General features: G+C 46.7%; 5 protein-coding genes across 17 annotated transcripts; 1 reads left to right on the top strand and 4 right to left on the bottom strand.

Annotated features, from left to right (window-relative positions):
- Positions 1–536: 536 nt before the first annotated feature.
- On the bottom strand, positions 537–9,820 carry LOC100121209 (ubiquitin carboxyl-terminal hydrolase 36). 5 transcript variants are annotated; one of them, XM_003425280.5, is made up of 9 exons: positions 9,427–9,820; positions 6,875–7,476; positions 6,480–6,608; positions 6,141–6,367; positions 5,663–6,061; positions 5,005–5,414; positions 4,403–4,927; positions 3,982–4,130; positions 537–3,894 (listed from the first exon to the last, which is right to left on the bottom strand). In XM_003425280.5, exons 2-9 carry the CDS (start codon positions 7,371–7,373, stop codon positions 3,545–3,547), a joined length of 2,688 nt encoding a protein of 895 aa, XP_003425328.1. In that variant the 5' UTR covers positions 7,374–7,476; positions 9,427–9,820; the 3' UTR covers positions 537–3,544. The 5 variants fall into 5 exon arrangements, with proteins under 5 accessions (XP_003425328.1, XP_003425327.1, XP_008218126.1 ...); XM_003425279.5 differs by having other exon boundaries at positions 4,424–4,927; XM_008219904.4 differs by having other exon boundaries at positions 3,121–3,894; positions 6,480–6,587.
- Positions 8,777–16,048, top strand: LOC100679530. Of its 2 annotated transcripts, XM_016986806.3 has the most exons (6): positions 8,777–8,858; positions 8,942–9,316; positions 13,485–13,801; positions 13,895–14,118; positions 14,204–14,626; positions 14,703–16,048. In XM_016986806.3, exons 4-6 carry the CDS (start codon positions 13,903–13,905, stop codon positions 14,994–14,996), a joined length of 933 nt encoding a protein of 310 aa, XP_016842295.1. In that variant the 5' UTR covers positions 8,777–8,858; positions 8,942–9,316; positions 13,485–13,801; positions 13,895–13,902; the 3' UTR covers positions 14,997–16,048. The 2 variants fall into 2 exon arrangements, with proteins under 2 accessions (XP_016842295.1, XP_031788072.1); XM_031932212.2 differs by lacking the exon at positions 8,777–8,858 and having other exon boundaries at positions 8,898–9,316.
- On the bottom strand, positions 9,991–12,635 carry LOC100678390. Its single transcript, XM_003425266.5, has 6 exons — positions 12,180–12,635; positions 11,804–12,113; positions 11,377–11,725; positions 11,052–11,293; positions 10,633–10,956; positions 9,991–10,307 (listed from the first exon to the last, which is right to left on the bottom strand). The coding sequence occupies exons 1-6, from the start codon at positions 12,221–12,223 to the stop codon at positions 10,044–10,046; spliced, it is 1,533 nt and encodes a 510-aa protein (XP_003425314.1). The 5' UTR covers positions 12,224–12,635; the 3' UTR covers positions 9,991–10,043.
- On the bottom strand, positions 15,733–20,118 carry LOC100121141 (CCR4-NOT transcription complex subunit 2). Of its 5 annotated transcripts, XM_008219897.3 has the most exons (8): positions 19,089–19,788; positions 18,606–18,778; positions 18,344–18,524; positions 17,910–18,151; positions 17,504–17,749; positions 17,063–17,324; positions 16,882–16,989; positions 15,733–16,800 (listed from the first exon to the last, which is right to left on the bottom strand). In XM_008219897.3, the coding sequence occupies exons 2-8, from the start codon at positions 18,730–18,732 to the stop codon at positions 16,581–16,583; spliced, it is 1,386 nt and encodes a 461-aa protein (XP_008218119.1). In that variant the 5' UTR covers positions 18,733–18,778; positions 19,089–19,788; the 3' UTR covers positions 15,733–16,580. The 5 variants fall into 5 exon arrangements, with proteins under 5 accessions (XP_008218119.1, XP_016842294.1, XP_001604727.2 ...); XM_016986805.3 differs by lacking the exon at positions 19,089–19,788 and adding an exon at positions 19,799–20,118 and having other exon boundaries at positions 18,344–18,778; XM_001604677.6 differs by having other exon boundaries at positions 18,344–18,778; positions 19,089–20,101.
- Positions 20,119–21,417: 1,299 nt separating this feature from the next.
- On the bottom strand, positions 21,418–26,089 carry LOC100679070. 4 transcript variants are annotated; one of them, XM_016986968.2, is made up of 4 exons: positions 25,798–26,089; positions 23,800–24,297; positions 22,894–23,707; positions 21,418–22,804 (listed from the first exon to the last, which is right to left on the bottom strand). In XM_016986968.2, the coding sequence occupies exons 1-4, from the start codon at positions 26,072–26,074 to the stop codon at positions 22,576–22,578; spliced, it is 1,818 nt and encodes a 605-aa protein (XP_016842457.1). In that variant the 5' UTR covers positions 26,075–26,089; the 3' UTR covers positions 21,418–22,575. The 4 variants fall into 4 exon arrangements, with proteins under 4 accessions (XP_016842457.1, XP_008218113.1, XP_016842458.1 ...); XM_008219891.3 differs by lacking the exon at positions 25,798–26,089 and adding an exon at positions 24,775–25,733; XM_016986969.2 differs by lacking the exon at positions 25,798–26,089 and adding an exon at positions 24,783–25,733 and having other exon boundaries at positions 23,800–24,299.
- Positions 26,090–27,965: the final 1,876 nt, after the last annotated feature.

Raw genomic sequence — 27,965 nt, 5'->3', positions numbered from 1 at the left:
ACCGATAACGACAATATTTCGTATTCTTACAAAAGCTAATAAGTGAATTTTATACTTAAGATATTTAATGAGAAATTCAATTTGACAATAGTTCCCTGATTTTAAATAAATACAAAAATTACAACAAAGTGCGGTGCAAACATTAAAAAATTAAAAAAAAAAAACAAAAGAAAAACAAAAGAGCCACTTTTGATACGGAAGCAGCGGTATACATCAAACAAATAACGGAGCGGCTACATGTAATAATAAAGTATGCAGGTATATAGCCGGCGATAAAGAAAATAATGATTTGTGCCAAAGTCAAACGAAGCTTCTTACAAGTACTGCATTTGGTATGGTACATCGTAGGTAAATTAGTATTTCAATACTTCTTGCAGTTTTATTCATAATATAGCAGAATCTTCGCTGAGCTTATGTATTTTTCTCTATCTTTTCTTTTTCTTTTCGCTACGGAAGCACACGTCCATCGTCTACTTAGATATTTTTTCTGATTTGACCGAAAAATAAAGAAGCAATCAAACAAAATAAAAAATATCTTCTCTTTCCTGACTTTTACGTTTTTATTTTGCTTATTTTGTCGTGTCCTTATTTTTTCACTTCTATACACACGTATAGTTTACGCACAGCAGTTTTTCAACCATTGCACGCTCGCTTCTTTCTCACATCGTGAACATACTTCGGAATACACGCGTGTAATATACGCGCGTGCATTGACATACAAATGGCATTTATCATCGTAATTAACTATTTAGTGTTTTTTATTTACTTTTGTTTATCATCCTCAACAGACAGCTAGTCGCCCGTACACAATTTTAGTTCGGCATTCAATTAATAATCGTCTTATATATAACTACAATTCAATTAATAATCGTCTTATATAATACTACAATCTACCTTCATCATAATTTTATGTTCCCTTCTGCTCAGCTTTTCATTTTTTCTTTCCTTCTACGCTCTGTCCCTAAATAAAGTTGCGGCTTCTTCCTACCATCATGTCGTCCCTAAAACTAGCCATTACAGCTATTATCTAAATTTTTGGCTAATATTAATTTCATAATAAAATATAACGTAAATAGGTTTATTTTACAATCGGGGACTCGCGCGCGCGTTTATGTGTGTACAATGGGAGAATGAAGAAGTGATTGGGATTTGAGTCGTATATTCTCTCTAATAAGCAATCAATTCGACATGTAATTACGCCACAGTCAGTGTAATATCTTCCCAAGCACGCAATAGCTTTCCAGCTTGCTTCGTTTTTCCGGAGTATTGAACGCGCAAAACTTTAAAGTTACAATAAAAGAACCAGCGTTTATACTTTCTTGTATTCGTGTATGGTACGTGCACTTTTACAAAAAAAGAATTTAAATTGCATTTATAAATGCAGGTCTGGATTCATTCACTTTTATGTACAAACTGTTGCTTCTTGAAATGCTACTTATTGATTATCGTGGCTACATTCTATAACCGTAGATGCGATTGAGCATCAAAAATAATTTAAGGAGGAGATTTAATCAGACTTTTAAGTCCATTCGAAGCATGAACGTACTGATTTTTGCACACCACCTAAAATTTAAAAATGAACGTTTTATTCAAGTCATTTTAAAGATAAAACAACATGCTATGTTTATCATAGAAAATTGTACACATTATAATCTTCAATTTATTTACAATTTAGGTACAGTGCAAAAATGAAAAAAGCTCAAACTTTGATCAATCGTTAAAAATATCATTAAAACTGAGGAAGGTTAATCGCCAATCTAATTTACTTTCCAGGCGAGGACTCACGCGTATTAATGATAGAAGAAAATATTTCCTTTGTGTTTATAAAACAAGTACTAACGTATTGCCCCATTTGTCTATCATTCTTGTATCCCTATGTCTGTTGACAGAAAAACGGAAGCCTACATTGCGGTATGTTTGCAGGACACAGGAAGATATGGAGTGCGTATCATAAGTCATTCATTTGCCTCAAAATTTCAAAGTTTTGCATAATTGTGTTTATGTTATGTATGCGAGTTTAGATGAATCACACTTATGTATAAGATTATACATCAGGTCTATGCGATGCACAAATTTCGCATTTGTGATAAGGTGTGCAAATAATTACGTCAGCTGTAAATGAACATACATGAAAAGACAACGTTCGTATTATGACCAATATGATTATTCTGTGTGGCTTACATATCATTTGTACATGGAGATAGACATTCATTAAATCCTGCGAGTTTTGTTTTAACACTGACATGAATCGGTGGCGTCTTATTGCATCAATAAAAAAGTAATTTTATGGCACTAGCGCATTGGTTTGTCATATTTTATTTTTTGATTAGCATTCAAAAAAATGAGTTTTATTTTCTTAACTTTTGTCAGTACTAAAATAAAATGTATTCGTAGATTTAAAAAATGTATTTCCCATAATATATATAACTATACATAATTTATGTCTAATATATTTGTAATCCACATTGTAATATATTCTCTTAGGGACACCGAGTTTCAAAATGGATCGCTAAGAGCAATTCGATAAGTTTTGTGAGTCAAAATATCAATGTAAAACTCACTTTCTCGTTTCATCTTTTTCACATACGTAGAATGCCTTCGAAAAATTGTGTTTTTCAAATAATAATAAAGTATGCATTTCGAGTGACGAGTAATTAAAAATGTAGATATATGGGAACCGTGTATACCAGGATACACAACTGCAGTCTATTTTTTTTTTATATATTCAAATTGTCTGTTCTTTTGTTTCTCAAGGAACTTGCGTATACGTACATGCACGTGTATGTAGGAGTGCACAAAAAAATAGCATACCAAAATGCAACGAGCATATTAAACACGCTTTATATACCTTTTTACTTTTCAATACGAAAAGAAATTAAAAATAAACTTACAAACGTCAATGGAATAAATTCGATTACACATATGGGCTGTTTACAATAGTATCGCGATTAAGATTTTCTGAATATTATACTTAGTTGAAGAACGCTGAAAATGATCAAGAATAAAAATAATAGGTCTACTTCGAAAAACCGGTGGAATAACAACAAAGGGGAAACCAACATAACTTCGTACAATCTCACAACATATCTGTTGAGTTCATCAGTTGTGATTGTATTTTTGTTCTGATTTCATTATTTATTCATGCACTTATATATTATAAATTTGTTTGTATACAACTATTCATCGATTAACTTTGGCTTTTAGATTTGTTTCACTCGATTAGAATAAAATTATTGCCACAGGACTATATTTATCACACTCTAATATAGCCATTATTAAAAGGAAGAAAAACTAAATAAAGCAGCAAAATTATAAGTCCCTTTAAATCGTTCAAACTTTCATCGTTCTTCAACGCCGTAAATTTAAATTCTAGCTCTATCGCTTTAGCTGTGTTGCACGTAATTTTCGATTTGCTTAAATCTTCGCTCTTAGTATCTGCTTATATTCGTAAACCTAGTCTATCGCGTCTCGTGGCCGTCGCCGAACGCAGCGTAACTAAACTAAGAAGGATAACGTCACCGCCGAACTCACGTAATCTTCTTTCCTATCTGCGCCAATTGTTTCTCGATTTGTTGTGATGATGTCGGTGGTAGGGTGGCCTGTTATAGTTGCCACCGCCACCACCGTGCCGTGGTCTTCCATTATATGAATGGCAATTGCCGGTACGGTAGCGCGTATTTGACAATTGTCTCCACTTGATGTTGTTGTTATGATGCTCCTGGAACTGATTGTACTTAGTGTCATTGCGGTAATCTTTATGGTGCATCTTAACTTTCTTCGTGCGACCACGATCGAGTTCATCTTCATCATTATCAAAGGGACGTTTGCGTTCTTGGCGACGCTCATTATCGACCTCACGATCGATACGCGCTTTTCCCCCATTCCAACTGGGGACTGGAAAAAACAGATGTGATCCTTAGACAATTTTCTCAAATTTTATCCAACCTTTTTACTTATTTAATACATTTAAAGAGTACTTACCACTTGTATTACCGTAGGCCCATTGAGTAGATTTTTGTAGGTGAGATATAGTTTCAGAACGATTAGTTCCATTGAAGCTCCTCATTTCGGCTGCACTCGGAGTTACGGAATGGTTATTAGATCTACTGCTGTTGCTATTTGGTTCGTCCCTGAAACAAACGATAAATTTGCGGTTAAAATTATACAAATTTAAACGAAAATATTCATATTTTCTAAAGCAAATGTTCTTCAATAAAACTAAGGTCGAGTCTACTTGTTAACAACACGTTTAGGAAAAAAATTTGCAATGCAATTTAATTATTATATTGATCACTGATAATACTCAGATTAGATGTCACTCTGACTTTGTTTATACACAAAAGAGCATATAAAATGAAACAGAGACGCATTGTTATAAGCGACCAACAAAAATTTGACTTACGACAAATTGTCGGAGACTAACCAGCCATTAGCCGCGGTGCTGGACGAGGGTGAGGAGCTATCTTTAGAGACTTGCCATCCCTTATTGTTAATAGCAGCGGAAGCTTTTGTGTAAACTTTCTGCTCGGAGTCGATTCGCGCTTTGGAGTAAGCTGTCCATCTCTCCTTGGATTTGTCAACTGGACCGCTGTACTGTTCTTTGCCGTTGCTTGAGCCATTCTTGGGCGAAGAACTCCGCGAAGACGAGCCACTGCTACTACCACTACTACCGGGCTCGGCCTTTTCATCGTTACCGTTTGACAACGTGTGATGGAAACCACCGTTATGATTCAAGGGCGACTTCGAGCCCTTAGGCGAGCACGAATGCCCGTTACTATTTATCTTGACGGATTTAGACGAGTTATTGACTGTTTTAAAAACATCCCGGTCGTCGCGATTCGTTTTTAAGGAGCCATTGTTCTCCTCGTCGTCGCTCGAATTGCCATCATAATCTACTAACTTTCCACTCTTTGACGACTCTTGTAGTCTGAAATAAGTGTTTATTAATACATTGTTTCGTGACTCTTTTTAATATTTAATAAATGAACTATAGACGAAATTTACCTATTCTTCTCCATATGAGGCGGTAGTTGTGGTCCAATGAAATTGCGTCTGGCTTGGCTAGGAGGTGGCAACGGAGGTAAGGGTGGGGGCGGCGGCGGCGTTGGCGCTCCTTGTTCATCCTTAAGCTTAGACGAGGATGTCGAACAATTTTCACCATTTTTACTGCCACTAGGTGATGAAGTCAACGATTTGCTGCCATTGCTGCTACCGTTGCTGTCTAGAGTCTTGCTGGATATACCGTTTGTATAGGAGAAGGGTTGATTGCCTTTGGACAAAGCAGAGACGTCGTTCTTCGAGCTCACGAGTTGACTGCCGTGAGCCTGGCCATTCGTTGCGGAGGCCGGCTCCATCTCAAAGATCATTATGTACGCATTGGTACTGACCACATTATTCAGACTAATTGGACGAACCTGTTGAATCAAAAAGTGCAAATTGAGCCAAAAATTTAAAGGTTTCTTAGAATTCTCAACAACAAAGTGAGCTGCAAATACTGTCAATATTTTTACATACAATTTGTCATGTGATTAAGAATTGATAGTACTAGTTGTCAGTTATGATGTACATATTTATATTTTACAATGGTTTTAAACCAAATCATGCTACTTCTTTATTTGAGATAAATTAGTGTCCGAGAAAACATAAGCTTATTAATACTCACGGAAGAATCATCGAAGGAATAAAATTTGCCTGACGATACTTGTGCTATGGCAGTGTAGTGTCCGCAATTGACAGATGGGCCCATGTGTGTGACCATGGAAGCGAGTCTATAAATAAGTTTGCTGGGTTGCTCCCCCGGCTGGCGTCTTACGTAGGGGCCCATGTCGACGGTTTGTTTGAAGCCTATGTGCCGCGAAATCTTGCCTCCTAGCACGCTGAAGCGTTTCAGCTGAACACAGAGGACTTTAGGTGGTCTCTCGAGGATGAACTGTTTCGTAGCCGGTACTCGTCGTTTGCACGCTTCGCACTTGTAGTCGTTGTTGTCGAGGTGCTCCTGACTGAAGTAGCCAGCTAGTGCTTCGTCCAGTGTACCAGCTTTTCGAATATCTAATAGTAGATCCTGTAAAGCAAAAGTAATACATAAAAAACTAGTCGATCTTTTTTCATGAAAACATCAATAACCATGTGATCATTTTTACTTGAAAATGTTGAAACGTCGTCGAGACGTGTTTACACTGAAGGCATTTTACTTCAGTTCTTATGTATCCTCCGAAAATTTGATTAATAGGAGTGGTTTCCTTTGAATAACTGTCTAATTTTAATGCTTTATGTCTGGCTAAATATGCCTTTTCCATGCCTTCTAATAGATAACGTAAAAATTCATGAGCATCTTCTTGCTGACCCGGCACCATTGTTCTGCAAATGACTGTAACCAGAGTGAAAAAGTTATGAAATTGTTTCTTAGAATAAGCAACTAACGTACATTTGATGCACGTTAAAACAAAATTAGCATACTTTGAAATAAAATAAAAACTTACGTTTGAGTTTATTGTAAACATAAAAAGGCTTGATTGCTTCACCAGACTTTTGGTGACTAAACTGTAAAGTTTTAGATACTGCACATGTAAGGCACTCACCAGCTCCATCTGAAAAGTAATGATGCCTGACTGTTTTTTTCAGATAAAACAGACAATTAGTAAAAAGTGCAAATACAGGGCATTTGTCAGGATAGTGCATAGAGACATGGATTAATACAAGGCACATTAATGGCAGGCTGTGTGCATACCTATCACTATTACTTATTAGATACTAAAGAATACAAGACAAAAGTTCTCTAACCAGTGTTCCATGTGCAAAAAAGAAAAAAATAGTGACTACAAAATAATACCATGCCTGATACACTAAAAATATGTAGATTTGATGAACAGCTTACCATTCTGCTCGCACTTTGATTCGTGATGTGCATCGGACAGTAGCCAATTTACTAATGCTGGAACGTGAAAGAGGGCCTGCAAGGTGCTGTTCAGGTAACACGTATTTCCAACATTGTACATGCCAGCACCAACCGGCATATTATGCGTTTTGTCCCAGCCAAGATTGACCTTATCCGGAGCATACAGGGTAACTGCTGGTTCTGGCAACCTGGGCTCTTTACTCTTTTCTGAACTTTTCGAAGAGGTTGCCGTATCTTTGACCTTGCCATTGTCCTCCTGTTTGGGTAAAGTGAGAACCATGTATTTGCTCTTAAGTCGATCCTGAACATTAGACCTGTAGTTATCAGCCTCCTCGTAGTCTAACTCTGTCCGCAGTATTCGAGGGGCACTGCCTGCCAAGCCTATGTTCAGATCATCCGGAGACTTTGATTGTCCAGCAGTATCCAAGTTGTGGCGTATGGCCACTGCCAGTGGGTCACAAACACTGACTGCGGGCATCTTGTCTACTTTTAAAAGTCGATTAGAATTAGCCACAGCTCCGAATTTTTGCAAGCTTCGCAGAGAAGATTCTCGATGGCTAGGCGCAGGCTGCTTATATTTTCTGAAACCAAAGGCAAATATTCAATCAAATCTGTTGTAATCAACAGACGTGCAGAAACATTGAATAGAAAACAAAAAACAGCTGACACAGCTGAGCGCAAATAATCCACAGTCAGGCTGGAATCAAAGCTGCTTTGGATCGTCGAGGAAATAAAAGCAGCCCGATCTCCAAATCCCGGGTGGAAAGCTTACGAGCATGGTATATACATATAATGGTATATATATAATGGTATATGCTCGAGTCCAGATCAAAACAAAAACAAATAAGCACGCGCACGTGCCCGCTGCTCCAAAATGTACATACGAGCTACTCCGAAAAACTGTTCCAGCGAAACGCGATCAGATCTCTCGAGTCACACGTGGTCGCCGTGGCGGCGGCGTCGGCTTCGTCCCCGCTGTCGGCGGGTTCGGCGAGGCTCCTCCAGCGAGTTTACTCCCCGAACAGCTCGATTTTTCCAGAAGAAGCCAGCACACTGGCTATGTCAACGCGCCCGGGACAGCAGTGAGCACTGCATCAGGCATACTTCAGTTCTCGCGGGCTCTCACTCGCGGAGAAAAAAATCGCCTCCTCGAGAAAAACGCTTGGCGCGACGGGAGTCTGCGGACTCTATGGGCTCTACACGTATACCTACAGTATGGGCTGTGGAGTGTGGACTGTGGAGTAGATTTAGACGCGACGGGCTGCGGGCCTGCGAGTGAGACAGAGAGGGAAAGAGCCGCGCCGCGTATCGATCGCGCCGCGACACGCTCTCGCACACGTACGCACGCAGTAGACGGCGAGACAGCGCTCGGCGCTCGTGTAATAATGCATATATCTATATCTATATAAAGGCAATAAGGCATCGTCTCGCACGTTGCCGCAGCCACGCTATGTCCACTCGTTAAATGCTTCGAAATATGCGCGGACTTGGGATGCGCCGCCTGCCCGACGGCAATGAGTGCAGACCGAACTGGACGTACTGCACGGGATACCTAGCTACCATCAGACGGACGAGTCCCTCACGAGTCCGTGGCAAAGGGCAGCAGTCGAATTTTTAGGTTAAACATTTCGGCGATCGATCGATCCGCGGGGGCACGCGAGCGGTTCACCGGCACTCTCGAGTCTCGGCTAGTAAAACAAGCGAGTAAACAAACGCACGGGCCAAAGTAGCCATAATTATACCTTAAGTACGTACCTCCTGTGCGTTTAATAATCGCGTGCGCGAGTGTCAAGTAAGTCACGTTTTCCCTGTTTTCCCTGACGTCGCTGCGGGCTGCCTCGCCGCTCGCGGCCAAGTACACGCGTAGAACTGTCTTATCGACTGCTCTCTACAGTCGCCTGTCGCGCCGTCCCGAAAAGCGAGATCCAGAGTTGCGGGTATGCTTGTAGCGCACTTTATATAGGTACACACCACATCAGTCTTTTGCATGCAGGCGGCGGTGCCGGCTCTGACCCCGAGGGAATTATCGGTAGCAAATACTTGTAGGTACACTCGTTCGATCTCTGCATAGGCAAAGGCACATCGGGTAGACCTGGCTGCTCGAGTCAATCCAACGAAGATGCAGGAGCCGCATGGACGGCGGGAGGTTTAAAGGCCCGAGCGCCTGGCGAGCCCGGGGGAGGCAAACGCGTAATATAATTAATGAGCACAGTTTATTAACTATATTACGCGCAGCTACGTGCACTGCAGTCGCACAAGAAGACGAGGGCTTATAGCTGAGCGCGGAGGTTATGACGACTGCAGGAGTAGGGGGGCGGCCGCGCGCAGTTCCGGTGGCAAGCTACGTAGGAACGTAGGTAATACGAGTATGTACGTACCTACGGGGCTATGGGTGGCAGAGCGGCGCATCGCATTCTCGCGGTAAGTACACGTGAAAATTGCAATTAATCTGGAGAGCGAGGACGAGACAGGAGGCTCCCGCTTGGGCGGCGCGACGCGCGTCTTCTTCCTCCAAGCTTGGCTCTGCTTACCTTACATCCGGCTCTTTCGAGCTCTCCTTCCCCGGGGCAAGCTGCAGGCTCGTGACCGCGTTACTCTGGAGCCTCGCGGGTCGAGTTCGGCGATCTCGCTACCGGCGGTGCAGCCCCAGTGCTGGCTGGTCCATGCCGCGCCGCGGGTATGTTGCACCGCGATACACGTTCGGCGGAACACGGTTGACGGTCGTGCTGTCGCTCTCGTCGCACCTGCGGCCGGATCGTGCACGCGCACCGAGTCTCCGCGATCGCGCGCGATGTCACGCCACTCGCTCGCGGGATGATCGAACTCTGCTGCTCAGGCTGGCTCCGCGAGTCCTGCGACCACTGCGTCGATTTTCGCCGCCGCTCACACCGACACGACGTCGGCCATATTAGCGCTTTTCCCTCCCTTTTCCCCCCGCACGCGCGCGCGCGCGCCACCAAGCTGCTGCGGCTATTCGAGAAATCGAGACCGTCGAGAGCTGCCGACGTATCGAGATGCGCGAGGTTTGCTCGAGCTGGCTCGAGTCTGCGCACGGCGGGAGCAGGGTTCAAGTTTGAAATTACTCTTGCGGCAACGCCTTGATTGCACGCAATATACTTGGTCAGCTTTTTATACAAGTACAATTTTCTTAATCGTCGTCATCGCTTGCGCCGTCCTCCTCGCCGTCGGTCCTCTTGGGCTTGCATAGCTTTTCGAAAAAGTCCAGCTGCAGAGCTTCGCGGGCGATCGGCGATTTGTCGCGAGTCTGCTCCTTCGCCGCCGCCGCCGCCGACGCCGCACAGCGTCTGCCTGGAACGTTCGGCGACGATCGCCGCATCAGCACACGACGCCTGGACTCGGTTGGTTCCATGATTCTACGCAGTGCTCCGAGAAGTCGCTGCATCAGCTCGAACTGCGAAAGTTATTCTGTTATTTGTCGAATGTGATCATAACGAATTGACGGATCAATGGCAACGTTTGATATTGGGCTCTCGTAAGAATGCGACTTTTGCGGTGCCTCGGCCGTACTTGGACGGTAGAGACGTCGAGCTGTTATAACGGGACGTGAAAATTATCAGGTCATCCGAAACTCACGCTTGCTTGGCTCGAGCCGCGCTGCATGACGCGGGCATTTTCCCCGGATAGAGCGGACAGAGACTAATGAAAATAATTGTCCCCCACAGAGCAGCTGTTGGTCATCATCATTGTTATAATTATTATTATTACTATCACTCTACCTTCCTGGCTGCCTCGGCAGCCTCGCGGCTCTGGCGCATCTCCTGCTGGAAGCCGTCCCTCTCGCAGGCGAGCACCAAGTGTCGCGGCAGCGCGTCCAGCTCGGCGCTGAGCCTCTCGTAGGCAGCCTCGAGCCCGCGAGCCATGGCCAGCGGCCCGAGGCCGGCTTCGTTCGGGGCGACGCAGCCTTCGTAGGCCTCCTCCAGCAGGATGCGAGCCCGCAGCGCCTCGGCCGAGCAGACGAGCGCGCGGAACCTGCGCTGCACCAGCCGAGCGCTCTGCCGCTCCAGGCGGCGAGCTCGGCGCTCCTCTCGGCCGATCGCCCTCTGCAACACGGGGGAAGAGGGGAGGAGGGTGATTATTCCACGCGGGTGATTATTCTCTACGGATTTCGGCTCTCGCCGCGCGCATGTGCCCGCACTTCCAGCTGCTCGATGCCCTCGAAGACGTCCTCGATCTCCCGGCCGACGCGGAGCTCCGCCGCGCCGATCCTGGCGCTCGCCTCGGCCATGGGCCCGCCCAGCGCCTCCAGGTGCACGAGCGCGCTGAGGTTCCGCAGCTCGATGTCGCGGAAGAGCCGCAGCAGGTCGGCCGCCTCCAGCAGGCCGAGCTCGCCGGGAGAGCTGGCCGGGGAGAGTGCAGAGCGGGTGCGCTCGAACGCGGCTGCGAAAAGGCCGAACGGTTAAGGAGGCGGTGCGCCTGGCTCGCCCTTGCTCGGTATACTTATGTAGCGTCTAAGGCGGCACCGATGATGGACTCGAGCGAGCCGATCTCGGCCTCCTCGGCCTCCTCGCCGGCCTCCTCGCCGGCGCCCTCGCCGGCCTCCTCGCTTTCGTCCTCGGCGGCGTCCAGCTGGCCGAGCGGCGAGACGCGCCGCAGAAAGCTCCGACAGGCCTTGACGGTGCGCCAGGCCTCCTCCCACTGGTAGACCTGCAGCCGGGCCCGGCCGTAGCGCCCGGAGAGCTCGTCCCTGCGCTCGCTCAGCTCGCTCGTCCGCCGCGACTCGGCCTCGGCCGCGCTCAGAGCTCGCATGCTCTCCTCGTGGTCCCGGGCCAGGAAGCTCTCCAGCGCGGCCGCGCACTCCCTGTACTCGCGCTGCAGCGGCCCGGTGTGCGGTTAATATCGGGGGGGGCTACGCGGAGAAAGGTGCGAGAGAGAAACGCGATGCCCTGCCTTGATCTCGCGGTACTGTTGCCGCTCGAGCTCGTGCTGCTGGTCCAGCTGGATGCAGCCGTCGCGCTTCTGGCCGGCGACGAGCCGCCACTTGGCGAGCAGCCTGACGTCGGCGACGTACCGCGAGGCGGAGAAGCCCGACGGTCTGCCGCCGCGAAGCTCCTGGATCGGCTCGTCCTTGGCGGCGCGCCTCCTCCGCTCGAAGCGGGCTGCGCCGGCTGCACTCGGAGTACTCGGAGTACTCGGAGCCCGATGCTGGTGGTGCCAGTAGGCCAGGAGCTGCGCGTCGCCCGGCAGCGCGTAGGGACTCCTGGAAAAGAAATTTTTCCACGCCATTATACGCCGAATACTATTTTACTGAAGGTAACTGATCAACCTCGCCGCCCCCTCCCTGATGCCGCCAGCGCCTGCACTCGGCATGATGCCGGCTCGCGAAAGGAGATCGACAGGCGCGCCGTTACATCCCGAAAATCTCTCTTCTCACTCGAGCCGAGTTCGACGTCCCCCAGCAGTGCCTGCTACGGAGCATATCATGCTCGGGGATCTACATCGGCGCGAGTCTCGCTCTGCTGACGTCCGTCGCTCTTCTTCCTCGTGACCTCGTGAGAGTCGTGAGTCGTGCCCAGCTCTCGCCTAGCTCTCGCCTGCTCGTGGACTCGTGACTCGTCCCCGGCGTTTCGGGCTGCGCGATCGAAATGGGGGCCACTTTCGACTTGGCCGCGGCAAATTACACAATGCCAACGAGACGGAACCGCGGGGACTTGTCGAAAGAACTAGTACGCTTGGATCTCTCGCGAGAGCCTCTCCTCTATCAGGGGGCTATTAGGGGGCGGACGTTGTTTGGTTGCCATGGGGCGCGAATACCGATCGAAAAGATTCGAACGTTCTTCAAGTCCCGATTGCGGCTGCGCGGGAGAGAAATTTTGGCGCGGTCTAATTTTCGAGCTGGCATCTAAATACAGCGAGCTGTAGGAGAGGGAAACAGAAGTGTTGAAAGAAGAGCCGCGGGAGATGTCCGGGGAAAAAGGACATCGCTATTATGAGAGAGAGAGAGAGAGAGAGAGAGAGACTGTTATATCTATACTCTTCATGGCTGAGGAAGCGCGCGGCTCCACGCTCTTGCCTCTCGGATCCACTTTCATTGTTGTTTTATCTGCGGGACGAGCTGCGCTGCCGCTGCCGCCGCCGCTTTCTTCGCCATTTCCACAATATTCAACTTCTAACTTGCTCATCGACTTTGGCTGCTGATCCAGCAAGGCTGAGGGCGGAGAGCCGCGTGAGTATAGTGCTGTATAAGGGTGTGTTCGCGCGCGAAAATGTTTGAATGAATTCTTTCTTTTTTCTATTATCCAATTGAACTTGACGGGCTTGCCGTCATTAAACTCGGCCAAACGCGAGGATGTGGCGAACTTTCTAATTCCAGGTCTTTCGAATGGATTGGCCGAATCCATATACAACTACGAATTGCGGCAGCGCGATTCTTAAAAATCACATCGTTGAGAGAAGTAAAGCTGCAGAGAGACCTAGCTTGCAGGAGAGCGGCGCGATTGTTCTCTATGCATATTTTTATAGAGAAATGCTCCCGGCTAGTTTTTCGAGGCCAAGACTCGGCAGCTGGCGCGCGAGCTTCTTCTTTTCGCAAATGATTAATAATTAAGTATAATTAAGTGCTCATTTTCAGCGCCGACAATGCATTATTGAGCCACAGCCTCGCAGAGCGCTTAACGTATAATGGTGCGCCGTCATCGGCCTCCTCGCCCTCGCCTGCACTCCGAGTACACTCGTAAAAGATAATAGGACTTGGAACGACGACTGCGGAGGTGTCGAAAGCGGGCCACGAGGCGAAAGTCGGATGTCATGCATCCTGCGAGTGCGGCTGCACCCCCGAGCGAGAGCAGACTGACGAAAAGCCGCCGGTGATCGATTCGAGTCGCCGATTCCACCGCAGAATAACCGGCGAGAGATCGGCCGAGACGGCGCAACGCTACTGCAGTAGAGGTGAGCGTCGCTCCGAGCCCAGCTGCGGTTACTTATAGCCCAATAACTAGTTTTATGCGATAATTGAAATCCGATAATCCACATCGGAATCAGAGCGAGAAATGGCCAATCGACTGCTGACGCCGCTGCTTCTGTCGCTGATGCTGCTGCGGGCCGAGAGCCGCTGCGGCGAGAGACTCGAGCGCGCCCTCGACATGATGCAGCAACGGAGCAACTCTGCTCGGCGGCGCTTCGACGCCGACGACTCGGACTTGGTCTACCGCCAGAGGCTTCGCTCGGCTCCCGTCGACGTCTCCGTCACGAGGCTGCTTGTCGAGGTACGCCCATCCCGCTCCGCTCTACTCTAATGAGTAACGAGTAAAAATCGAGCAATGCTAATTTATAGCCTACCTTTGTTCCAAGATCCCCCCGACGAGGAGCTCGGGCAGCCGGGACGGCCCGAGCTGGGCAAAGGTCGAGCGCTGCTCGTACGAGCCGAGCAACAACTCGATCCGCAGCCGCGTCGGCTTCAACGAGCTGTCGGTGAGCGGCCTCGTGCAGCTCGCTGCCAGCGCCCAGGAGCCGAGTCGGGAGCAGGCCCGGCTCCTCGGGCTCCCGGCCGAGTCCTGTCGCATGAGCCTGCGGCTGCGTCGCGCCGGCATGGACTTCTACACGAGCCCGATCGCCAGGGGACGAGGCCAGATGCGCATCCGCACCGAGTCCAGCTTCCTCGAGCCCCGCTTCGCCAGCATCTACGCCTACGGCTGCAGACCCGTCGGCCCAGCGCCGGCAGCCAATTACGACCGGCTCGAGAGCAGCGAGCCCCGGAAGAGGGAGATCGGCAAGGTCGTTGACGTTCGTTTTACAATAATCCTCATCCGTACAAACAACGAGTGCAATGTATCGTATGCTGATTCAACAGGCGAAGCCCGACTCGAACGCGGTGTCCAACTCCTCGGCGCTCGGCGCGGAGGCCGAGGAAGCTCTCGAGGAGGAGAACCGCCTCGGCGGATCGTTGGCCGCGATCCCGGCGACGCCTGCCGACGCGCTCCTCGACTCGCTCTGGCGATCGCGCGGCGACATAGCTCGCGAGATGGAGGACGTCTTTCTGAGGAGCGCTAGCCAGGCCATCACGCACTACATAGAGCGACAGCTGCACCCAGCCATCAAGGAGACACTTATGCTCTCCATGGGCTACACCATCAGCTACGGCTGAGCTGCGCTTTCTCCGCGCTATACCACAACCGTTCAACGCTCTATAAAAACTCTATCAAAATTTTCAATAAAACTAATAGTTGCGTATATGTTTTATTTTGCGCAAAATATCGTAGACTGTCGTTGTTGAAAGACAACGCGCTATTCATACCTTCGCGATTTTCAGCTGATACTCCATATTTTTATGCGGTTATAATTATTACTATTTTTTTCATGACCATTTACATCCTTGTAGAGGGGTGAAAACGACCATTTTTGGTGCTGCTCAAACATCATCCTCGCTTGGAAAAGACCATTTTCGTCCCAAGCTGCACAACAACGCACTATCCCTCGTAGTCGTACAATTGTACTATTTCAGAGTACGCGAAATAACTCGACTTACTGCAAGCGGTGCTTGATTTTCCACTACAAGTCTTTATCTGAATCATTGAACTGTATCAAGAATATTACACTTAATGTATAAATACTTAAAAATTCATTATAATTAGACTGTACATTTATTTTAATTTCACGTAACAAAACGATTACGCGGCAAGAGTTGATAATGATCCTACTACTTTTATTCATGACTAAATAGTATCACGTATGAAAACCCCGATAATATAACAATGCCATGGACAAGACTTGATAAAATCTAATCTTTCTACTTTTGAAATATTAAAAATAACTTATTTTTCAAAATTAAGCCGACTAATCGGCCAGAAGATAATGGTAAAAGCAATGTTTTACAAATGAAATTTTGAAAAGAAATGTGTATATTAGATAAATTAAGAAAAAAAAATAGTTTTTACACTCATTGCATACGTCAATCTCTGCGCCTATCTTAAACTTTAATCACAGCGACACATCTTCTCTGAGGGATGTTTCACCTAGCCACTGCGAATCGGCAGGTAATCAAAAGAGAAAAAAAACGCAACAGTTCACAGACTAGCGTGCGGCCGCCAGGCGGCAAAGGAGAAAGAACCTGATACTTTCAATCTTTTTGACTAATCATTATCTTTGTTTTCTTGCAAATATCAATACAACACAATAAAAAAAAAGCTTTGCATTCGACTTTTGAATATCATTTTTGTACAGTATGTAAATGCCGAGCGATATAGCGCTAATGTTTAAAGGGGCTCTCAACAACATTGTGAGTGTATCCCCGTGAATTTCATCGTTTTATTCAAGCTGATAAATTTGTTCATTTATACAATGGCCGAAGGTCACAAGAGCACAAAGTGTCTCCGTCACTATGCGCGGGCACAGATCATCATGAAAATACTAGCAGCGAAAGACCGTGTTTTTTTGCTGTTGTAGTGTGTTGTGTATGCGTCTCTGTCTCTCTCTTTCTCTCTTTCTCTCTTTCTCTCTTTTTCTCTCTTCACCGCCTGTTGCTCGCTCTTCTGTCACCAAACTCGTTTCTTCTTTTTTAATATTATCCGTTTTGTCGCCACATCTTGACGAAAGGCGGTGCAAGCTACACTGTTCATGGACGTCGTCATCCTTACAAGTGCGCGCTTACGATTCACCTGGTCGTGTGGGTACAGATGGGCGAGGGTGGCTGCGGCGGTGGCAGCGGAGGAGGCGTAGAAGGTGGCCCCGGTCAAGGCTGATTCTGGTGGAAAGTGTTGGGAAGATGCGGCCTGCCCTCGAGTTTCGTGTAATCGAGATGGAACTCCTTAGCAACCTTGCGCCAGTTCTGCGCGTCAAAATAGTAGTAAGTACCGCGCTCGTAAGTCGAGGTCTTCTCGACAAGCCCGAGGCCCGGGGCCTGCGTTATCCACACTTTTTCCTCAGTGTGATATCGCCACTCGCGGCTGTACCTAAAATGAAAACAATGCAGTATTATAGGTTTCGTACGTCTAGGTTTATTTTTAAACGAATTCAAGTAAAAAGAAACTTACAGTTCCGCTGCAGCTGCTAATTGCAACACATCCCCAACGTTCGTGTAAAACATATAGAATAAGAGATCGTCCTTATATCGATTTAACTTTACAGGCGCGAGTTTATCCCTGAAAACGACGAAAAGAAAATAATTGTTAGGTTCAATACAAATGGCATTCTTATTTGCACATACGCGTTTACCTGATGGTAGCATTAATGAGGTACTCTGGTGGAACGTGAAAGTCTATGTCCTGCGGTCGACATGGCGTCTCGGCCCAAGGGCCACCGAAATTTTGGTAAAGATTCTCGGGCGAATTGAGATTAAGGCCAAGCGCCGTCAGGTCTTGACCTAGCGCTAACGTCACAAGATTAGGGTCTGTTTCAGCTGCTCTGATGAATGTCAACAATCCGACCATGCCAAACTGATCTTTCACCATGCTCGCGGGTATATTCGTCACTTTTCCTGCAACCAAAAAGTTAATTAGTTCATTGCGTATCCGCAGAATTTAGAAATAAGCGAATTGATGAAATGGCTGGTAATGATGTTGGTCGAAGCAATTCTTAATGATTTTAAGATTTTTCGGATACGAAAGGTATTCACTTTTATTCCTTTTAGCTTAACACCGAATATATTATACGAACCATCGGGCGATGTTTGAATGCCTTTCTTCGACGATTGAGATTTATCCGAGTTGGACGTCCTGTTAGCTTGCAGCACGTCTGGATTTAAATCCGGACCCAAACCGACGGACAACCCCTTTTCACCGGACATAACGCTACCTCCCGGCGACGGGCCGTCTCTACTTTGTGTTCCTGGTAACGCAGGAAAATCTTCCGAGCTCATTGTAAACTCGCTTGCTTCAGACGTTGGTTGTTTGACCATTCCAACTGCAAGAATTTACAAATTTTTGTTTATAAAATGTAAAAACGGTAGAAAAATGAAGTAGCTCTTTCAAATATATTTCAAGATTTTGCAATTCCCAAACTAAGTGATTAGTATCCGAAGCTTACTAATGAGAGAGTGGAGTGTGCATAAGCTCCTACATACCATATGGTTGTTTTCCTGGCATGGGACTAGGTTGGGGCATAGAAGAGTCCCCTTGGCCCCGGTTAGTTAACGAAGGAAATTCAGAAAGGTCCAAAAGTGGAGGCGTGCTTGTGTCTCCTCCGCCACCGGTACTTGTACCACTACCAAATGCTGAATGAAAATTGTTGATAGTACCTTGAGATCCGTAGTTACGACTTTGTGGTATTCCAAAACCGCTCATACCACCCATTGGATTAGTATTTCTGTGAACAATAAATGAGTCTGTTTATTTTGACTGTTTATGCCGTAATAGTAGAACAGCTTTAATTTTAGCTAGCACGTGTATTATAAATAAAATTTGGCAGAAAAATAGAAGAAATTTCATTGAAAATTAATTGTTTGATTGCGTGGTATGAATAAGGTTAAGCTTGGAAACAAGTGAACAAACAGCTTACCCTAACGTTGGCATATTCCGCCTATCACTAGTAAAAGCTCTCTGACCAAACAGGCCTCTACTATTCATAGGAGAAAGCTGCTGCTGCTGCTGCTGCTGCTGCTGCTGTTGTTGCTGCTGCTGTTGCTGAGATTGATGGTTAGACGTGGATTGTGTACCAGCCACTCCCGAAGCTGCTCCCCCTGGGTGATAGGACAAGTTTGGTCCAATGACTGCAGAATTAGCTGCACCAGAAGCGCTGGTTGATGAGCCCGAGAACATACCGGACGTAGGAGTGACATGACCCGCCAGGGTCGAAGAGTTCAAACCACCAGCACTGTTAGCTGCACGCGTCGCTAGACTTGCATTAGCGATGCTTCTAGGTGGCTGCTCAAAGTTCAGATTGGCCATAGCCTGGTGGCTATGTGGCTATCCCCATCCACTGCTGCTGCATACACTGGACAGAAACACAGAGAGAGGGAGAGGGCAGGTCAGCATCAGTGTATACCCGCTTTAGCACACACTCCATACATATGCAATAACACACAGTCATCATAACCAATAAAGCAAAAACTCGAAAGGCGATAAAAGCATAAATGAAAAGCTAGTAGAAAAGTATCGCGCGCGCGGCTAATCGCCGAGGGCGAAGGCACTGTTCCACCGGAGGCCTGGCTCTGGTGCAAAAAACGGAAACTCTGTTTGTCCTCTGGGCTTTGTAGCGCGAGCGAGCGAGTATCAGTGGCCGAAGTGCATCCCCTCGTACATACCTCTAGATCATAGTCTCGCGGAGCTCCAGCGATGAGGGCTCGCGCAAGCAAAGGATTCGCTAGCGAGCAGAGCCAGACGACGACCTCGACGAGGACTACAGCGACTACTCGTTGCTGTCTCTGTCGCTCTCGCGACTACCTATTATGTTATACCTAGCGCCGTGTAAGCGATGCGACGTGCGAGTGCGAGTGAGAGGGAGTCAGGCAGCCAGGGAGAGAAAGAAAAGACCAGAGCAAGTGACTCTCCGCCGAGTCCGGAAAGCGCGCGCTGTGTGGCGTACGTGTGCAAGCCGGAGTCTGTTTGTGTGCGAAGACTGAGGAATTGAGGATTAGGATTAGCCGATTAGCGCAAGTCTGCGGGGTATTATCCTGACTTTGACTCTGCGGGGATTGGGAAAGTCTTAGAAGGTGAACCGAGTTGCTGATTGCGTTGTGTTGTCGTCGGGGGGTATCGGAGCTAAGTACTTGCTTCGAGCGTGCGCGTCTTCGTAAAGGTATTTATTTGCTGCGTGGACAGGTTGCTTGAGCCGAATAGCCGGGTTGTATCAGAAACGACACTTTTCTTTCTCTTTCAGGAGAATCAGAAGTCTCGACTTTGCACTATGCTCGCACCACTTTTATAGTTTCACTTTTCAGTTTTACTCACGCGCGCGCACACACACACACACACCACTACTGCAGAGTATACCGACTACCAAGTATACTTATACCATATACCACTTGTATTCGACGCGATTCGCGAAGTCGCGCTGATCGCCGCAGTATTGTAGAACCAGCCTTTATTCTCTTTTCGAACACTGCGTGTTCGAGTCCGTTCTACTTATCTGGCGGAGACTGGATTTAACGTATTCTTCTTTGGATAACTATCCGGACCCCCTTTTCTTCTTTTTCCCTTATTAACGCGTCAGCCACCGTTTCTCATAGGCTTGAGTTAGCTCAATTCGACTGGGATATGAATACATATCTGCGAATTTTCGCTGCGACTACGAGCTATCCTACTACTATAGTATTATTCTGCGCTATTCAATTGCGTATATATAATAGAATATATAGATATATATTGTTGCGATGTATATATATATATATAGGGCGGGTGGCGCCGCTCGCGCCCTGACGCGCCATCTTAGAGGCGCGAATATTCAAAAAGAAAATAAAATCAAGCATTTATTATGGCCAACAATGCCCGTCTTGAAATTTACCCCTTAAGTATATTGTTAGTGCGAAAAATGCAGATGACTAATTTTTTTCTATCAATTCTAGCGATAAGCAAGTAGATCAGCACTCCTATGTAAGATGGGACCCATCGCAGGCATAATCGAAATTCGATTAGCATCATGTTCATATAGAATTATCAACTTGTATTTATCATAGTTGACCAGTTGAAGATATCGAGCCCCCGTATTCCCACGGACACAATGGTAAGGGTAGGTTAATTCTTTAATCTAAATTTTCAGAATTTACGGAAGAAGATAAAAAAGAAACCGCCGAGGTCTAAGTGCATAATATAATGTAGATACAAACTTTGCTCCACTAGTAAATTCTGGTAGTTCGTGATTTCAAGTATCAATTTTTTTGCATATCTTTTTTCAATAAATAAAAGTCGCTCACAGTAGAAAAAAGACTGCATAGAGGAAGCAGCCAGAAGAGTTATAAGCATTACTTATACACATATTCCCATGCAATGTTCAAGCTAAATAGGTAACATTTTTTTTAGTTTAATCAGCTAGTTTAATATAAAATGATATTCATTTCATCACAATTTCCTTCAAATACATCAAGTGAGAGCTCTTCCAATAAGCTATAACGGAAAACTTTATTATAAGACACCTACATTTAAAATGTCCTCCAAGCTAATAAAAATTAAGCGCAAAACTATTACATATTGTAAAAATCTTATAATTATAATACTAGAAATGCCCCAATTCTTTTCTCAAAAGAAAATTAGTCTTTCTTATTATATGTGCAATCATACAGTCATATAAATATATGTAACAAAATGTTGTGCAGTAGATTTACTCTCTTAGAGTTACATACTTCTTGCAATCGATTCAATCAATATGATTTAGTTTTAAATACTTACAGGTCAAATCATAGTTAATATATACGCAATAGAACAATAACAATCCCTACTAAAAAAAAGTCTGCACATGAATTTTCGCAGATCTTTACACAAAATTTGGATTCTCTTCAGGCATGCTGTGGTACTGCACGTTTATACAAAGTCCATATTTTCTGCATAAATCTCTACAGATTTTTTCAGAAGGGTATCCAAACTATTAACAAGCTTGTTCACAACAATGATTTTTTTTACTTCGATCATAAACACAGATTTTGAGGCACACAGCAAAAGGCAGTGAATAGTTTATTAGAAGTATTAACGATGTCTTTGTATCTGCCAAAATGTTTCCAAATATACAAATAGAGATTATTTATTTTTATCACAATAGTTTGTACATATTTTTTTCTGAAGGTAGTAGAAAAGTACAGAGACGCTATTTATAGAATGTACTCTGTTAAAGTGGCATAAATTGCGGTTGATATGACATTATTCATCCCGAAAAAGCACATATAATATGATGATGTGACATTGGCTGTATTAGACTGACACTGACGGATATCTTTCACTACTTATTAAACTAACGCTTCTCATCTTTTGCGGCATTTTCGCGTTTTTTAATTTTATAAAAATGTTTATTGCAATAACAAATTATTGTTATTAGAAAATACTTTTTGTCGATGTATCTATTCTTCAAAGAAAAAAGTCGTTAAACTTGACGGAAATTATTCGGATAAATACGCTACTTGCTCAGTCTTATAAAATCAATACTAATTCTGAGCATTCTTAGCTGTTAGACCACAAAGAGCCTTTATGTATATTATAGCGCCTTATTGTAAATTTCTTAAAAATCGTCTAAATTCATACATAATGAATAAAAATTTTTAATCCAGACGGTGCATTGACGTTCACACGCACGTGCAGATACGCATGTTACACTTGCACATAAAAATTCTCGTCAAAGCAAGCAATTACATTTTCTACACCTAATATAAACTAAATATCTGCATTTGCGTACAATATACATAATTTATGACATAAAAGATTCTTCAAATCTATATTCTCACATACGTATTTGCTCACATCGGCATCTTTGCCGATATTATCATCCTAAATAAATTGGATTCGGCATATGACGCGTTATACTCGCATTTCTTGTCGAATTCACATTGCCTACTTCACATTCTTGGGAAGACAAAAATAAATAATTTACTATAACTCTTCGCGCGCGCAATTGCTTAAAGCTTACAAACTGCGTGTTTGTGTCTATGATATAGAATATAACATAATTAATATACAATATATAATACCGATACAAATAAATCTTCGTCGCTTGGCTACACGAAAATGTGTACTTCTAAAATCATACTTATGTATAATTGATGAAAGCGATATGATATTAACGAGGCCATTAGTGATGTCTATCGTTGCCTATCGCATGACCATATACATGTTCTCCTGCTGCGTCTGTTGCTGCAGCTCGTGGAGGGCGATATCCTGGAGTCTTGGCAACATCGGCACGTAATCGGAAGTGTCCACTTGAACGAGGCGACTGATTGGCAGAGGTGCCTTATCCTCGGGCGTGGGCGTCGAATCGTCTTGGGTATTTGGTGTTGCCGAACGTGTGCCGCCTTCCGAGTCTAGCCCGTCGTCGCTTAGACTGGAAAATAATAAAGAGAAAACTTTAGCTGAAGTCGTTCGTTCGTCAAGTATAGCCATCGATTTGGAAAAAAAGTAAATTGTACAAACCTTCCATTTCTCGTCGATCCAGAGCCGCATCTCTGTCTGGGTGGAAGCGGAGGTGGCTGCAACTTCGTCTCAGACTTGAGTATAAGCTCGCTAGGATTTTCGTAGAGGTTGGACGGCACGCGGCGCGACTTGGTTGAAACGAAGTCATCGAGAATCTCCTCGTAAATACCCGACGCAACAGAGATGTTGGATACGCGTCTGATCGATGGCTCTTCCAACTCCTCGAGGCTCGACATGACGTTGTTGACCATCGTCGCGGGCTCCGGCTGGTACACGTTGTCCACCGCCCTCTTGTGTAAAAGATTCGAGGAGATTTTCGACATCTTCTCCAATGTTTTGTTACTTCCAACAATTTCATTGAGCAGCTTGGCTTCACTGCCAGACCTCGCGGACAGCAGCAGCCCCAGACCCGCGTTGACGATATTCGCCGCGATCTTGTGTTTGAGTGCTTGGAATCCGGGCTCCGGGCACGATTGCTCTTGCTGAGCAGCCAACCTCAGATCACCTTCGCTCAGACTCAGCGGCCGCTGGTGATGATTGTGCGGCTGCCTGTGCCTGGGTCCTCGACCCTGGGTCACGAGGTCCTGCAGCAGTCTAGTGGCGTTGAGACAAAACACGTGGAGCTGACCAACTCCACCTCGGAACTCCTTGGTCGTGTGAATAACACAGATGCGCTTGACGTCTTCGGGGCGACCCGAACTCGACAGATGGAACTGGCTGGCTTCCTTCCAGTCGAACGTCTCGACGATCTCGCCCGTGTGCACGTCCTTCAGAAAGATGCCCGTGCGGCTGGCCACCAAGTCACCGTACAGTCCTGCAAATGTAAGAATAGAATAGTAATACGACGTCGAGCCGATCCAACTATTGCTTTCGCGCGCTCAACACTTTTGCAGTAATAAGTCTTACCAGTCAGTCCAGCTGATCTCGAGTGAGCGTTATCGACCATTGACACATTGAACGTGCCGTCCATGAACCTGTGCCTCCTGGGTCTGAGAAGCTGCCTGAGACTAGCCATCCACCTCTGGCTCTCGCTCTCGGAATTTGCGGCCAGGTACAGTAGGGGCTTCCTCTCCTTGGCCGGGAAGATTCCAAAGGCAAACTGCTTGGATCGCGACTCGGTGCGGCAGATGAGTGCGTCGGCCGATATCCTGATGCAGCTGTCCTTGTCACTGGCCGCCGAGGCGCTGCCGGTGTTGTTGGAGGAGGCGACGCCGTGGTCGAGCAGGATTTCGAGGCCCAATCCGGGACCGAGTTTTCGAACGGAGCACCAGTGTCGTCGCCAGACCTTCCACGGAGCCAAACTGCGCTTTTTCACGCGCTGGCCCATACACCGGCCACCGGGTAACTTTGCGTCCATGAAGCCACAGAGCTCCGTATCCTCGCCCGCCATGCTTCCTTCGGCTTCTGAAAGTTGAACAAATAATATTTAGTCAAAAAGTGTGGGGTGAAAGTGGTAAAAAGAACATATACTCTATAATTAGGTGTTGAAGCAGCAGTTTACACACACGACGGGCGACAATAATGCAAGGGCGAAAGCCGCAGAGCAGAGCTCAGAGCAAGAGAGATGCTGCGAGAGAGGAGTGCAGCGCAGGGGCGGAAAAGTAATTTTCTCTCTATCCGGGGTGTGCCCGCAGATGAGGTGAGAAGGCAGTAATACAAGGCGCCGAATTAGGGGGCGGGAGTGGAGTGTGTTTTTTGTGGCTCCGATCGGGGCTGTGGCATCATGCGAGTATTATCCCAACGGATTTTCGGAGTTGCTGGTTATAGGTGTAGTCAGTGTGCGAGACTGTAAAATGATGGTTAAAAAAGGGTGGTGTACACAGAGGAAGCAATAGGAAAAAATGAAGGCGAATAAGAAAGAGAGCAAACTCGGGCAGTTACCTACCTCGCGTCGTTCTTCTCTCGGCAACTCGCGCGCCGTTGCCAGACAACGGTGCTGATGTACCTACTTATGTCCTCTTTCACGGCAGCTCCACACACGCGATAAAAAAGCAGCATGTGCGCGATCGTCAGAAGGAGCCGATCGCCTCCACTTTTCGACGAATCATCGTCCTCGCGCACATATATCACCGAATGTCTTGGGCGAGTACCTAATTTTATTTCCGATTAAAAACTGTGCATTTGGCGCAGCGAAGCGGGCGTACGTAAGCCTCGTCGATGACTAAACTACCCGAAGCAGCAGTGGCTACTGTGCTGGCTGCGCTACTATGCTCTCTCTCTCTCTCTCTCGCTACGTTTCTCCCCCTGCGCGCTGCGCAGACCGAGCGAGTCGAGAGTCCCCCCCCCTCTCTCTCTCTCTCTCGTTGCGTATGTGCGCGTTCGCACGAATTACTGCTAGCGCAGGGCACAGGGCGGGGGGAGAACCCCCACCTGCCGGATCGATGGGACATGCACAGGCCCCACCCTGCAGTTCGCTGAGCTCTCTGCGCAAGCCGTTGGGATATTACGATACTTATTAGGCGGCGTTTTCGCGAGAGAACGCGTGCGTACGGGTACATAGAGTGCAGTATGCGGGTGGATCGCATATTTCCTGCGTGCACGGCGTATGTAATCGATACGAATGTACGTAATCTCATTCGCAGGAAGAGAAGTACTTATGAAAAGCAAACTTCGGCTCCTATAGCTTATCGCATGTTATGATTCCTTTTACATCGTGCGCATCACATAAGCGCGCCACTGTATTCCGCCCTGACGTCACGCGAGCCAATGTTTGCTCAGTCTGACGTCGACGATCCTCGGAATTGTATGGAAAAATCGTCACCAAGTGCAGCCAGCGTACCTTTCTATTTACGAGTACACCCGTTGGCTGCAATGCCGCAAGGAAAGCAAAGAGTCGACTTGAGTTGAGTTGAGAAGACTTTGCTGCGAGAGCGCAATTGAAAAAACAAATAAGCACTTGCTTACCTGCTCTCCAAGCTCCTTCGCTCTGATGCGCTCTGCGGGACGGTGTAGGCGCCGGGTCCGCGACGTATTCCGAAATCGTACTTATGTAAATAGAAGCTGTAGTGTTCGGCGGCACAGCGGGCGGCGTCGAGCTGGAGAAGTCGCGGCTTACGCAGCTCCTTGACGGCACACTAAGTATATATAAGCTGTACAGCACTCGGTATGTCGCGCAGGCTGCAGGTCCTTCGCTCGGCGGAGTAAAGTGCGTCAGCGGAGGTACTCGGCGTATATACGGCATATATAGGACGACTGCTGTATACAAATCACTCTCGGCGGCGCTGCAAACACTGCAGTTACGCTGCACTACTGACTGACCAGCTGCGGAAAGCTCGTGATCGGAGCCCGTTGCCTGTTGGAGTGCGGGCGAAAAAAAAAAGTGAGCGGTCCGTAGCAGGACGTAGCCGGCAAGTAAAGGGCACCACTCCTTTCGCGTTGCACGCGCATTGTATAATGTTCGGCAAGATGATCAGGAGATGTCGTTTCGGATAGAAGCGTTAGCCCGCTCCAGCTCGGCTGTGCCGGCCCGATGCGCTGCAGTGCATAATATCTATAATCCCGGGCCTGTGTATAGGTACGCCGACGACAAAGAAGGTCGTAAAGTGTACGAGCGAGAAAGAGGGAGAGGCTGGCACAATAGACCTTTAAATTTTAATCCGCGATGATATATACCCGTAGCCATAAAGGGCCGCCCTCGGCTAATTATATAAGTACGCGCGGACATCGCAGGCTACTTCAACTTAATCGCTGCGTCTAGTCGCGCGAATTCATGCAGGCCCCCGCGCGCGCCTTGGCCCAGAATCTCGCGCGCCGCGCGAGACCCTGAGTTCTGCGAGCGAGCAGTTTCACACGCTCGAGTTTCGAAATTTGCTAACGGTCTTGTATTTGGAGGCTGTAGAAGTAATTATAAAATCTTGAGATCCAGCGTATGGAGACCCATGGACGTAATAAATTCCTTATATGAGCGTTGCGTTTACTTTTATTATCTAAATTAACCTTCAAAAAATAGATTTCTGACTTTACTTTAATAAGTGTTTCTGCACTGATTTCCACAACTATGAATATAGGTAGCTGTATAACAATTGAGAAATGATCAGTGAATTTATTTAAGGAAAATTCAAAAGTATATATCAATATCAAGACTACAGTCATGAGGCTATCATAGGTATTTTAAAAAAGAAATATAATATGTCACAATTTCTCTACGGAGACTTTGTAAAAGTATCAATTTAATAACAAATAACAACTTTCTCCCGTTCGACTTTTCAATTTTCATGCGCGCAGAAAGGGCAAGGCCTTTCCCTTTCCGTAGCAGAAGATTGCGTATCAGCCTATTTTGTATAGGTGGCGAATAGGCGCTTCGGTAAATAAGCCCCCGCAGGGCCGGCAGGGGTTGACAAGTTGACATAATTACGCGTACAAGCGTTGCTGATCCTGCGTGGCTCGGCCGCCGCGTGCCGTCGTGCCGGCGTGCAGCGCCGCAGGCGAGAAGACATTACCCATAGATCTCGCCGGAGGCAGGTGTGCGATGCAAAGCCGAGATGCGTGTCCTCGGAAAAGCCTCGCGACACTCCGGTCCTCCTACCGAGCGCAATGCCTATACTGCGGCTATAGGTATGCTCCTCCATAAACGCCGGGGATACGGTGCTAACATAAATAAAAGTTGTTTGCTTGCGCTGCGGCACTATGCAGACTATATATACTCGACTGTACTTACAGCGGAGGGAGCCAAAACCGGCCGGGCATTAAGCAAGTGCGAGGTAGCGCTGTGGCTAATTTCCTCCGCCGCGCACAGGTATAAAACTTGGAGCCCGATGCTCCGCCTAGCTGCGCGGGCCCGAAATCTCCTTGGCGTCCGTATAATCGTATATCTACTGTGCAGATCTCTACACGACACGGGCAGAGGGGGGTACTTACACAGCCGCATTCTGCGCACTTTACGACTTGTTTACGCTCTCGCTCGCTCGCGCAGATGGGCCCTGATGGGTTTTACCCGGCGGGCCCAATTTATTATTGGATCCGCGGGGGGTCCCAAGAGTCGAATTGGAGCGACTCGACTTGACACTGCGGAGTGCAGACTGCAGACTGCGCAGCAGAGTATATGCATATAATATCGATGAGTAATTAGCTAG

The sequence above is a fragment of the Nasonia vitripennis genome, chromosome 5, assembly GCF_009193385.2.
Source record: "Nasonia vitripennis strain AsymCx chromosome 5, Nvit_psr_1.1, whole genome shotgun sequence".
Taxonomy (NCBI): Eukaryota; Metazoa; Arthropoda; class Insecta; order Hymenoptera; family Pteromalidae; genus Nasonia; species Nasonia vitripennis.
This window is presented reverse-complemented; position numbering and strand designations above follow the sequence as displayed.